The sequence below is a fragment of the Neospora caninum genome, chromosome IX (genome assembly GCF_000208865.1).
Source record: "Neospora caninum Liverpool complete genome, chromosome IX".
In the NCBI taxonomy this organism is placed as follows: domain Eukaryota; phylum Apicomplexa; class Conoidasida; order Eucoccidiorida; family Sarcocystidae; genus Neospora; species Neospora caninum.
Window position 1 is genome coordinate 4,303,327 of NC_018390.1, and position 13,292 is coordinate 4,316,618.

General features: G+C 53.7%; 2 protein-coding genes across 2 annotated transcripts; one reads left to right on the forward strand and one right to left on the reverse strand.

Moving 5' to 3' along the window:
• Window positions 1–449: 449 nt before the first annotated feature.
• On the reverse strand, window positions 450–3,627 carry NCLIV_043650 (putative WD domain, G-beta repeat-containing protein; the record flags this gene model as incomplete). Its single annotated transcript, XM_003881283.1, has 4 exons — window positions 450–602; window positions 906–1,041; window positions 2,024–2,132; window positions 2,496–3,627. The coding sequence occupies 4 exons, from the start codon at window positions 3,625–3,627 to the stop codon at window positions 450–452; spliced, it is 1,530 nt and encodes a 509-aa protein (XP_003881332.1).
• Window positions 3,628–7,611: 3,984 nt separating this feature from the next.
• Window positions 7,612–10,971, forward strand: NCLIV_043660 (conserved hypothetical protein; the record flags this gene model as incomplete). Its single annotated transcript, XM_003881284.1, has 1 exon — window positions 7,612–10,971. One exon carries the CDS (start codon window positions 7,612–7,614, stop codon window positions 10,969–10,971), a length of 3,360 nt encoding a protein of 1,119 aa, XP_003881333.1.
• Window positions 10,972–13,292: the final 2,321 nt, after the last annotated feature.

Consider the following 13,292-nt stretch of genomic DNA (forward strand, 5'->3'; position numbering starts at 1 on the left):
TTCTGGTCTCGCAGGCGTGGAGTCTCGAGTGTTTTCAGGAGAGACGTGAGTCTTTCGCGGATCTAGATCGATCAGCAGAGGGCAAGAGGGTCTTCAACAAAAGGGACAAAACGGACAGGAACAAGAGGCCGAACAAAACGTGACCAAGAAAAGATGAACAGCCAAAGAAACGCAGAGACACGACATGGCACCTCCGACTAGAATCGGCCGCCATCTAATTAAATTTCAAAAGGGGGAGGATTTGCTCTCTTTCTTCTCCTTTCTCTCCTTTCGTTTCTTCTCTCTTCTCTCCTGTTGTCTCTTCTCTCTCTTCGCTCGCTTTATCTTTCCTCTCTCCCATTCTCTCTCTCTCCTTTTCCCTCTTTCTTCTCTTCTCTCTCTCCTCTCGCCTTGCGTCTCCTGCCGTCATCTCCCTTGTCCTCTTTCGTCCCTCCGATGTCTTCCTCTGTTCAGTAAGGTGCACATCGGCCATGATTCGAATTGAAAGGTGAGCCTCCAGGCGTGTCCGCGTCTCTGCTGCTGTCTCCTTTTGGCCAACGGTGGTTTCGGATGTTCAGGCGCTTCTGTTTGGCGGGTGCGACGCGAGAGTCCTCTTCGTCTGCCTGCAGGGGAGACAGGCAGAAGACAGTGTGGGGTGGCTCTAGAAAGCGCAAGAAAGCCTCCCACCTTGGCAAGCCGTCGCTGCGAAACAGCAGTCCTTCCTGGGAGCATAAAGCTGGAGAGACCCCCGAGACTCGACGAGGCACGGTTCCCGAGCTTACAGCAACGGGCGCAAAGAGAAGACTACGGAGAAGACAGAGAGAGGACTAACGGACGAAAGGGGCGTGCACAGAAGGAAGTGGGGAGAAGAATGGCTTTCCTGCGTCCTTCGGCCGCGCAGGGAGCGCCGCTCTTCGCTCTCTTACCAGCTCCTGCTTCCACGCACACAGGCGTCCGTCTTCCCCGCAAGTCACCACGACGAAGGACGAGAAAGGCGCACCGGCAGGAAACGCAAGGTGGGCTGCGGAGGAGGAAAAGGAGGAGGGAATCGTCGTTGCGTCTCTGCGAAACACGAAAAGCGCCGCATGCGCGCAGAATGAAGACCAGCTGATCTCACCAACGAGTGAAGAGCCAGGCAGGAAGGGGGAGCGAAAAACAAGAAACGGAAAAACAGAAACAGCGAAACGAAACGGACAAAAAAATGAGAAAAGGGTAAAAAACGCACACGATGTGAAAAAAAAGACTGAAACAAAAGCGAATCGCTGTACTCTCACTCCGTCCTCCTATGCGTGTCTCTCCTTCGTTTTTTCATCTTCGCTTCTATTTTCTCCTTCCCTCTCCCTTTCTTTTCTGTTTCCTCTTTTTCTACTCGTTTTTCTCTTCTCTCTCTTCTTCTCGTTCCTCTCTCTTCTCTCTCTTCTTCTCGTTCCTCTCTCTTCTCTCTCTTCTTCTCGTTCCTCTCTTTTCTCTCTCTTCCCTCTCCTCCCTCTTCTTCTCTCTCTTCCCTCTCCTCTCTCTTCCTCTCTCTTCCTCTCTCTCTTTTCTCTCTCTTCCCTCTCCTCTCTCTTCCTCTCTCTCTTTTCTCTCTCTTCCCTCTCCTCTCTCTTCTTCTCTCTCTTTTCTCTCTCTTCCCTCTCCTCTCTCTTCTTATCTCTCTTTTCTCTCTCTTCCCTCTCCTCTCTCTTCTTATCTCTCTTTTCTCTCTCTTCCCTCTCCTCTCTCTTCTTATCTCTCTTTTCTCTCTCTTCCCTCTCCTCTCTCTTCTTATCTCTCTTTTCTCTCTCCTCTCTCTTCTTCTCTCTCTTTTCTCTCTCTTCCCTCTCCTCTCTCTTCTTATCTCTCTTTTCTCTCTCTTCCCTCTCCTCTCTCTTCTTATCTCTCTTTTCTCTCTCTTCCCTCTCCTCTCTCTTCTTATCTCTCTTTTCTCTCTCTTCCCTCTCCTCTCTCTTCTTATCTCTCTTTTCTCTCTCTTCCCTCTCCTCTCTCTTCTTATCTCTCTTTTCTCTCTCTTCCCTCTCCTCTCTCTTCTCTCTCTTTTGCGCACCTGACGAGGCCAGTGTGGCCCGAGCGAGTCGGCGGGACGGCGAATTGCGCCGCAGGCAGGAGACCGTCGAGGTTCGCGTGGAAGAGCACCAAGTTCCCCTCGACGCTGCCTGAAAATCAAAGAAAAAGACGCCGAGCGAGCGGGAGGCAATCGAGGGAGAAGCACGAGGAGAACTCCGGCCCGCGCGCACTGGAACAAGAAAAGCATATCCGAACACGGCTCTGTTCCCCTCCGCAAAATGGAAAGACAAGCGAGGAAAGGCCCGAAACTTGGACCGTCATGAGCAGACGCGCCAGGAAAAACGCGTTCTTTCGAGAACGGAGCGAAACGGGCACCGTTCTGGTGAGGGCCGCACACAACAGCGCGAACGGGTCAGCTATCTTGCATGCGGGAAGAGAGGGACAGAGAAAAGACTCCGAGACAGAGAAACAGCTCCGAGAGAAGGAACGCGACGACGGGTGAGGAAGGCTACCCGCAAGGAGGAAGAGTCTGCCGGATGCGTGTTCGTAGAAGCTTTCGATGATGCATCCGCCGCTCTCTGCCACCGTGAGAGCAGGGTGGTTTCTGAGTTGTTGCCAGTCGGCCTTCTTCTCGATTTGCCATCCCGCGTTCTCCCTTTGTCCGTTCAGCTCTCCGTCGGTCTCCATTTCTTCTTCTCTCTCGGCGGAGGCGAACTTCTGCGCGAGACCAGAGAGGTGCCAGAGGGCGACGTCTTCCATCGGGCTCGTCACGCAAATGCAGTCGTCCTCGGGGCCCAGGACAGAGAGGTTCTTCACCGGTCTTCCGTGCGAAAAGCATCCGACCATCATCCGGTCTTCTTCTTCGTCCGGCAGATCGTCGCTGTCGCCTCCCGGCGCTGCAGGAGCGGACGAAGACGGAAGATCACCGTTCCATTTGCCTCGGGTGAGGTCGTAGACGCAGACGAGTTGGTCTTCTGCTCCAGAGAAGAGGAGGTGGTCAGCAGTGGGGTGGAAGAGGAGAGCAGTGACCGTGTCGGAGTGCGCCTCGACGCGCGCGAGCGCGTTTTGCGGGCCGAACTCGGCCTTTTTGTCCTTTCCTTTCTTCCGTCGCCCGCTACAGGGCGCCTGAGCAGACGCCTCCTCGCGTCCCGAGCACGACTTTACTCCCCCGCGGAGATCGAAGAGCCAGCAGATGTTTTTCACGCTCGTCGCGAGCAGCGAATCCGAGCTGTTCAGCGACACCGTCCAGACTTCCGCGTCGGTGCTCCCCGCAGGAGCCAGGCGGAGAGTCCCCACGCACGGCGCAGCCGACGGCAGTCGGGAGTCCCAGAGGCGCACAGTTCCGTCTTGCGAGGCGGAGGCGAGGACGTGCGGCGAGGAGGAGAAGAAGGAGAGATGGGTGATCTGGGAGGCGTGCGCGAAGGGAATTTCGGAAGTTGGTGAGAAGGTGAATGGGTCAAGGAACAGCAGGGAACGCGAGGAAGAAGACACGCACAGTCGAGACGCGGTGCTGTTGCATACGACATGCTGGAGAAAGGGAGGCGACGCAGAAGGAGCAGAGAAGGAGGCCTGGAGCGTGAACGGGTAGCTGTCGACACAAGAGTTCCCTGGAGAGCAGGAGAGCAGAGACAACGGAGTCGCCATTCTCTCACGACACCGGGGAAGGCCAGAGCGTCCCTTTGTGGGAAGAAAGAGGGCAAACCGTTCAGGGACGAGACCGTCTCATTTGGATCGGCGGGGCGGAAGGAGCGGATTCGGCTCCGGTCGCTTCACGGAGTTTTTCCCGAGCGAGAGAGACCACCGGCAGCGCCGTGCAGAGAAAATTCGAGGGAAAGGGTTCGCGAGTCCCTCTGAAAGGAAACGCGAAAAAGCGAAGCCTGGCAGGAACACCTCACCGGCTTTCTTCAGGACGATGTAAGACGCGAAGCAACGCTGTAAGCACGCCCGCCACGGGTTGTAGCACAGCTCCGGCGACGAGGAAAGAACGCGGGGGAGAAAGAAAAGGGAAAAAGACTGGAAGGACTCCTTTCTGTCGCGCCTTCTCCAGTCTGCACGTTCATGCCGGAAAATCCTCAAAGGAACTTCCCGCTCTCTCGTAATTTGAGCCCATCGAAACAGTCGACGCTCGCATGCATGCAGCATTTTCACAGAAAACTGCATGGGCGGATTCAGCGATGCATGCAAGAAACAAACCGTTTTGGTAGTGTGTGCGAGAACAAGGGTTCTACGGAAACGATTTGCAAATTCGACAGCCAAAAAGCACCGCCAGTGGAAAGCAACAACTGCAGATAGGTATGATGAACAGGGGAAAAGGGAAGTCGCTCTCTATCCTCTTCCCGTGGATATCTCTCCACCGAGTCGCTACCTCTCAACTTCTCTCTATACCTGTATATATATATATATATATGTACATGTAGAAAGAAGCACGCGTCGGTTTTTCCGTTTGTCGGTGTTTAGTCGGAACCAAAAAGAAAAGATTGTGCTGTTGTTCGTAAGAGGATCAGAGTCTGCTGGGTTTGGTTCTATCCGAGGCACGACAGAACTCTTCGCGCCCACATGGACAAGGCGAACTGCTCTGCGTTTCTTGCTTCTAAACGGCACACAACGAAAAGCGTGTAGAAAAGGGTGTGCTCGGATATTCCCTCGCCACAGGCAGATGTGTGGGTGTCAGCAGCTGGAGAAGACTCCGTCGAGAGGGAACAAGAGGGGTGGTGTCGAGGCGGCCGAGCAACACTCGGTCAGCTGTTTTTGGCAGAAAGAAAAACAAAACAGTTCACGAGTTTTCCCCCAAAACAGGTCACGGAGTTTTCCGCCAGATGCACGCGTGGGCGTCAACGAAGGGGCCGTTCTTCTGTGCGTACTCTCCAGCATGGTCATGTAGCGTGAAAGAGACTCATGTGCATGCATAACTTGTTTTGGTAGAGGTCGTTAGGTAGATGTCGATATACACAGATTGATGCATCTACCTAGGCTGTCTCTGCGCCACGATTCGTTGCTAGCACGTTGAGTTTTGGGAACAACCGTTCGCGGGAAGCATTCATTTCGGCGCCAGCAGCCGCCCCCAGACAGGTCTTCTTTCCTCGAGAACGGCTGCTGTTTCGACAGAAGACGAGACAGCAGCCGACGGTACTCCAAAGGCGAGGTACTTGGAAGCGTGTGTCTTTGGCTGGGGCTCGCCAGGAAGTTGTGTCCTTGCGCAGAAAGACAGAGCAAAAGGGCGTGACCGTCTGTGCAGGATAACTCTCCGCGCCGAGGTCGGGCTTCACGCCTGCGTTCGCAAGTATGCAGACCACGGGGGGTGTAGATGAGAGCCTCTAAAGATAGGTGCCTGGATGGTACGACTTTGTGACGCACACATTTACCTTTTCATATGGATGTGCAGAGGTGTAAATAGTGATTGCGCGCATACATGAGAAGGTGGTCCGTCGTGCGGCGTTGAACGTAACAAGCTAGCAAGGTAAGTGCAACGACGAATACATGCATATGTTGGTGCGGATATGGTTTCCGTAGAGGCAACTATACGCGCATACATGCGTTCAATTGGAATAAACAAGAGTTTCAAACTCAAAAGGAACAGCAGCACGCGCCTTTCAACGTGCATATATTTATGGGTACTGCCAAAAACGACAGATGCACCCGGAAAGCCTATCCACACGTAGACTTGTGCTGTTTCTGATGTTTTTAGGGCGAGAGTTTGTTGCAGAAAGGAACGCATTTTCCTGTGTGGCATTCCGTGGTGACCGTCTTCGTGTTCCAGTCGTAACGCAATTATAGCAGAGGGTCTTTGTCGAAAAGCTCCTATGTTTCGCTGCCTAAGCGCATCTCCGGAGGCGATCAAAAACATCGCCTAAGTCGTTCGACCTGCTTCTCTCTGGGCAAACAGTTTTTGCTGGCTTTCCGTCTCTTTCCTTCGTACCAAGGAGAGACGAAACAAATGTTTTCCGTCCCTGGGCTTGTGATCCACTTTTTGCCTTCCTTTTCTCGAGTGTTTTTCTGGGACACTGAATGCCCTGCCACGAGTCAGCATTCTCATGAGTTTCAAGAGCCCAGTTTTGTTAGTTTTTTCCAGGTTTTCCTTTTATATCGACCCTTCCCACCTTTCTTGCCTTCACAGCTTGCGAGGAAGGCTACTGGGAGTGGTTTCATATAGGTTTTTCACTTTCTAGACGTCCAACAGTTGATTTCCCTTAGTGGCACCCACGTTGCTTCCGTGTTAAGGAACCTCCAACTCCCCGGCACGATCCCTTGTCTGTGCAAAGTGTGTACAGAGCAGAATCTGAAGCGAGTTTTTCGGGGATGCAAGAATTGTGCGAAGAGGAACGAGAGAGTTTTGTAACGAAAATGGTATAGAAAGACAGCACACCGGCGGGTACTTTTGCAGTTCTTCTCGAGTTTTTATTTCCCCTCTTTCTTCCAGGTTTTGTCGGCATGACGAACGGCGTTGCCCAGGAAGGAGACCGCAGCCGGGTATTCCTGGCTTCTTGCTGCACGTTAAGCAAAAGGCCACCTCGTTGTCTCGAATGCAATCACAAAAGGTCTCTCGAAGCAAGGTTCTTCCTTTTGCACGTGCATTTCTAGACAAAGGTGGAAGTTTTCTCCTGTTACCTATTCGTTTTGGGCGGATTTCCCTAACGAAGACGCAGCATCTCTTCTCCCATCCATTCCGTAACGACCCCCAACCCTCGCAGATCTTGGGAAACTTGCGGCGGACGAATGTAGTCAAACACACAGGTGGACGGAGCAATTCAACCTAACAAGTGTATGGCTACTTGGATATAAATATATATATGTATATATATATATGTGATATATATGTGAACATATGCATTCATGGTAGATGTTGGTCGCATTTACGGTTTGCCTCTCTTTCACACCCTGACTTCTTTCTCCCACAATCTCATCAAACGCTGCATCTTCAAGCTCGGGCCAAATGTCCATTGTCGCGTCACCACTATGGCAACCTGTACAGTCAGCAGAATGGGTTTACTTCATTCTACCTCCGTCCGCGAAGTTGCAAAGCTACCGAAGGAGAGCCTTTTGCTCGTTTGCCAGCTCCCACGATTCGCTCCTTCACCTAGAAATGCAAGCCACAGTATATTCTGTCTCTCTCGCGGCCTCGAGCCTCGGGGACACTGCCGTTCCGCACCAGTTACTGCGCTCTCAATGAAAAGGCTTTTCCTCCTCATTCCGTTGTGTCTTGCACTTGTGGAAATTTTTGCCCCCTCTTTGGCTCACGCAAACGTGGACTGCCCTCCGCCGCTGTCTGGCGATGCGCAAGATTCTGACACAGGCTTCACACAAAGGTGTCAGGTGCGCGCCAGCACGAAACTGAGAAAAGAGGGAAACGGGCACCGTCGGCAGAGTGGAGAACCGAAATCCCTATTTTTCGGAAAACAGAGGGGTTCAGAGTCGACAGCGCCTCCCGTCAGGCGCAATCGGGAAGTGGCCTCGAGGCAGCGTGCACGAAGCCGTGCTCTCGCAAACTCCGACAACAGGCAGTTGGTGGCCGCGCCTTCTTCACCTGCGTCGAACTCTTCTGACTCCTCTTCTGCCTCCTTACCCTCAGGGCCTTTGGGGGTGCTATCGGGGAGTGTGTTAGCTTCTTCCCTGGGTCCGTTGCTGCCAGGGATGGCAGCGAGAGAGGACGAGCTCCGTCGAGCGCGGCTCCAAGCCCAAGGTTTTATTCTTTCAGAACCTGTCCCCAGACACGAGACCGGCTCGCGCGCTCAGACCCATCTCTCCACACCGGTCTCCACAGCCCTCGCCCTGCGCCACGAACAAGCGAAGCTCCCGGGAGGCGAAGCGGCGAGGAGCGACAGCAATGGCAGAGAGAGTCCACCGAGGAGCAACGGAGAGGGGAGTCTCTTTTCACAGGGAAGGGAGGAAGAGGAAGAGAAGAATGAAGAAACACGAAGGCACATTCCGGGCCGCGCGACCGCTAGACCGGTTGCCCAAGCTCCCGCCTCCTGGCTCGAGAGGCCATTCGTGGCGCTCGCCGCTTCGGCAGCCCAAGCGGCTCTGGCCGCAGCCGCCGCTGCGGTAAGAGGCGACTCGAGTCCAGGAACTGAATCTGCGTCGGCCTCTGGGACTTCTCGGGTTACCGAGAGCAAAAATGAAGAGGAAAGTTCGAGGTCCACAGAACCCGGACCCGGTCCCGCGATGACGCTCGAAAGTGTCAACGAGAAGGTGGAAGAAGTTCTCAGTCATGTCGTGGATCTGTTTACCGGTGCTGGGAGGTTGCGAGGCAGTCCGGGTTCCTCAGGACATCAAGCGGAACTCGCCTCATCCTCCGTGGCTGCAGGCGGGTCGGACGCTCGGCACAGTCCGGTTGGGCTCCCATCTTCGGACAAGGAAAAAGGGACACGACAAAGGGAGGAACGGAGGCCCACGGACAGCTCGGAGGGTGAAGAAGAGGCAGGCGTTCAGGTCATGGACGAGGCGTCCATGACTGCAGAAGAAGAGAGCGCGGGCGTTTCCACTAGCGCGGAAGACAACAGCAAGACGACCCGGTCTCATGACAAACATTCGTCAAATCGGTCTTCAGGAGGCCGACTCCCACTGGAGGGATCTGTGTCTCGAACAAACTCACAAGATGAAGGTCCAGAGGAAAATACTGAGATAGACGATGATGGCGAGGAGCTCCTCCAGCGAGCGCACAACCTCACCAAAAGTTCGGATGAATCTCCCAGGAGGCATCGCGTCAACAGTGTCGGTGATGCAGAAAGCCCTCCGGCGAAGCACACTAGCGCATCTTTTGACGGAGACGCCCTCGTCAGCGATGGAGCATCCCCTGGGAGCCGGGAAAAAGGTGTAGACGGCCAGGAACAAGAGATTGAGGGAAGCGATGAAAGATTTTTAAATCGGCACTCTGGAATTCGGTTCCCTCTCAACAAAAATATGGAGACGCCAACGGATACACGCGTCAAGGCTGTTGGGAAGACCCGTGAAGGCACGGTGAGCCAGCAGAATGGAAGGCCAAGGAGACTTCACGGTTCGAGGCAAATCGACTTGAAGACAGGAGCCTCAGTTTCGAACGAGGCGGAGAGCGCAGCTTCCTCTAACGGAGCGGAGGCGGAGGGCAATGCGAAAGAAACGCGTTTTCACGGTCGAAAGGCTCATGAAGGTCGGGCGGGAGAGGGGCCAGGAGGCAAAGAGCAGGTACACACTGACTGGCCTGTGCGCCATCACACACATCACTCGGCCGGAGAGGCGGCTGAAAATATCCCCCCCTCGAAGCACGAAGCTGGAACGCAACCGTTCAGAGAAGCCATCATCCGAGAACCTGTTCCCTGGCAGGTACCTGACAGAGAATCTATAGCCGACGATCCTCAGAATGGGCGCGGCGAAATAAATGCGCAGTCTGTTCGTGAGAACGCACCAGAGGGCGGAAATCCCAGAGCACGAAACGTAACAAACACAGCGGGAAGCCCGCATGGCCAGTTGGGAGTCGATGCAACCTTTGCGCGCGACGCGACTGTTCCGGGCGAGAAGCCCCCTGATTCCCCTGTCTTTCCTCCTACGGAACCGGAACTTCCTCAGGCGTCCCAGCACAACACAGACGAAGATGGTGGTTCGCGACTGTTGCGGAGACCGGAGGATATGTCTGACCTTCCCCCGACCGCTGGCCTGGTTGATTTCCTGACTGTTCCAACCGACGTTCGCACAGCTGAATGGCAACAAATGGAAGACCCGTCTAGTGCGGAGCCGCGTCGTCCTCCTGGAGAGACGTCACCCAAGACAGCTTCAACATCTTCCCCGGCCCATCTCCTCTTGAATACGAAAGGGCCGAGACGACACGGTGCCTCAGCGCCTACGCAGAGCGGCTTTGACCGGTTGTACCCTCAGTTTGTGGCAGCTGAAAATATAGAAAATTTGCGAGGCTCTGAAACACAGGGGGAGGAGGCAAGTATGCAGACTGGTCAATTGGAACTGCTGACTGATGCAGAAGCCGACGAGCCCGTGGCTCCGTCAGCATCCTCGCCAGTGGGGATCTCTAGCCAAATAGTTGGTAAACAGGTAACACCAGGCGCGAATGCCTATGAGGCGAACAAAGAGAAGGCGCAACTGAAAGGAGAGCACGAACCAGGCGCTGGCTCAGTCGAGCCCGAGTCACATGTAGGAGCACAGATTGGTTCAGCTGCAGCGGCCGCCGCGACTTCTTTCGCAGAAAAACTCCGGCAGCTGGACTGGGAGAAGCTGGCTCTCGACAGCCCAGTCAATAAAGCGTTGCCGTTGTTCAGCTATCTTCTCGGACAGGGCGGATCTGCCCAAATACCTAAATTTGAGCACCAAAGGCGGAGCATGGTTGTGGCAAACTCGCCTGCAGCGCTGCCTCCTGTCTTCGGACAAGCTGCCGAACCGGGAGGGCGCCTGACATCAGATCCTCTCGGGGTGGGGCAACGGCTTACAACTGAGCAGCCCGGTGAAACAGACCAGGTGAAACTGATGGGCTACAGTGTAGGTCCACTGAGACATCCTTTAGGCGCAAACCAGCGCACCGAAAGCCCCGCTAAGGCGAAAAACGTAGAGCCGTTTGTGAGTTCGGATAGACCTGACAAGTTCGGCTTCGATCAGACGCCGAACGCATCCACTCTGACCACTGTCTTCAGTCCTTTCGTTGCTTCACAGCAATCCACCGCGGGGGTGCAGGGACAAACAGACTCTCTTGCTACAGCTCGAGTGCCTCTATCTGTGACGTCCAACCTGCAACCCCTTGGACGGATCATGGGCCTGCGAACGGACTCATCACTGGGATCAATGTTTTCTGCCCCGCCGACAGATCCGGCTCTTCCTAATGTCCACTCTACGACTCCGCCGCCCTTTTCCGCCTCGAATGCCGTTGGTCAGAGAGTCGACAGGGGGATGACGTTCAACGAGGCTGGTGCCGCGAATACGCAACTGACACTCACGGCTTGGCCAGCCTCATTCACCGGACTAAATGGCCGAGGCATACTACAGGCAGCATCTTCACTTCTGAAAGGATTTTAGGTGGTTACGAGACGAAAGGCAAACTTTCTGTGGAAGCGGGTTATCTCTCATGAGAGATCCTATTGAGATCCGTGTCGCTGCAGTGTTCGACCACGATTTAAGTCCATGTAGAGGGATAGCAGATATACTATGCGAACAGGTTTACTGTGTCAATGTTTGACTAGAGCTGTCCGAACTGCCTACAGCTGGTATAATTTGATAAGATAAACCGTCTACTCAGATGCTAGTATGATCAGTTCCATCGTACTGGGAGCGATAATCACAGAGAGGATTCCTCCGCTCGGAAGCTCACCTCTGGGGAAGACTCGCACTGACGCTCAACCGCTCTATCGAGATCCCTACGCCACGCCAAAGGCATCGTTCATTTTTGCGTTGAGCAGGCGTGGTTCGACTCAGCATTCAGTACAGCGGCTTGTGGTTTCAGTCGCACGTGAAGGTGACTCACCGTCTCCGTCCTCTCTCTAATAGCGACCGTCTTCTCACTGAGAAAGGACAGGCACGTTACACATTGGCACTAAGCTGGGGATCTGGCGAAGCGCACAGGATCATTGTGATGTCGCCAGGTTGGACGCTGAGCAATCCTTTTCGTAGTTGATATTACGTGTGAAGTTGCCGAATATCACGTTCTGTGGTCGCGCACAACTTCTGGAACATTAATGCACCTGCGGTACTATCACTGCACCGGGAGTCTTTTTCCCGTGAGAAGCAGCATTGGCTACTACTGAACTAACTCAGTACCGGAATTAAACAGAAGCCACAAGTTAGCGATCGATATTGATGTGCTTTATGGATTCAGCGGTGTTCGGTGGATTTCTTCGGGGACACACATTATATCAGTGCGTACAAGCCAGAGCTTCCTCGTCTCGCTAACTAACAACGACGCTGCAGCTGAAGGGTACGCAGTTCCTGCTGCTGTGCGCCTCCTTATGTGTTTACGGACTGGTCTCTCAGACTCAGCGCAAAGGTGAACTCTGGCTTTGGCAGCTACGGCCTGAAAAAACCCAGGCACCTCCATCATTCTGCGGCAGACAAAAAGCCATACAGTCGACCTCCATATTTGCTGCAACCCTTCATGGTATCACTATTTTCCCGCCGCCTAGAACGGGACAACACTGCAAACAGCTGCACATTTAGCCAACATTCCGCACACTACTGCTCCGTCACTGCACGAAAAAACCGCTTTCTGGACAGAGCTACCCGCAGGTGGCGACGACGCCCTTCAATTTCATCTGGTGAGATTTGACCACCTCGCAAACGAGAGCAAAATGCTACGCAAAATCCAGAACTCAGACCTGCTACAAAGCCGATGAAGCCACGGCATTTACAACCAGTCCCTCTATACTCTGTCAAAAGTCAGGCCTGAGTCGGACTCACGTCCTGTCTGCCTGCATATCCTCGGCCAGGTGCTACTTAGAGGATGAACGACTAAAAGGCTGAAAATCTGTGCGTACGTGACATGGAATCATCGGACTGTTCAGCGCCAGGTCGGAATTCAGTCCGCTACAAAACTACTGCCATCACACGGCGCGAGGCCAGCGCAACCTGACTTTTCGTCCTCAAACGCGACAAGCCAACAATCTGGCCGATTCTTCAAACCAGAGGTTTTCTCCACGAAAGAGATAAGAAAAGTATCTGTAGGACGAATTGACAAATCCTCTCCCGCAGGCGGTCACTTACAGCAAGAATCACCCAAAAGCGAGTCACCCCTTTGTAGCTTCTTGACGGACTACGTCTGTACTCGAGATCAAAAGAAAACGCTAAACAAGACAAAGCAATACACCCAACGGCTGTGACTGTCCTCGATATACCCCGCAATTGTCCGACGACTGGTCACCCATGAGTTTTGTGGTGCGAGGGCTCGGTATTTTGGGACGAGTGTGGCCGTCAAAGAACTGCAACTGAGAACGTTTTCTTCGACCTCACGGAGTGTGGATGATATATCTCTGCAAATGACGCTTTTTGGAAAGGTTAAACCCAAGAAACAGACAAGAGACGTTTCAGATATACACAGACTTTCGTTCGAGACAAGCAAACACGTGTCACCAGCGGCACTCCCTCTGATACGATGCTGTCCCTGCCGCTTGCTTGACCACGTCAACCTCACACTTTAGGCACGAACAGTCCAAGCAATGAAACACCGCACTACACTCTAAATCCCACTTTTCCACATGGGAGGTGTGTGAATGTTTCTGCTCCAGGCCATACACGCTCTCACGTTTTTCATCTTGGCGAACACACGATGTTGTTTGCCACTGTCTTCCATTTCTGCAGTCCCCACCCCAACGCACACACTTTAAACGTATACGTTGCAGCAAGCTTCC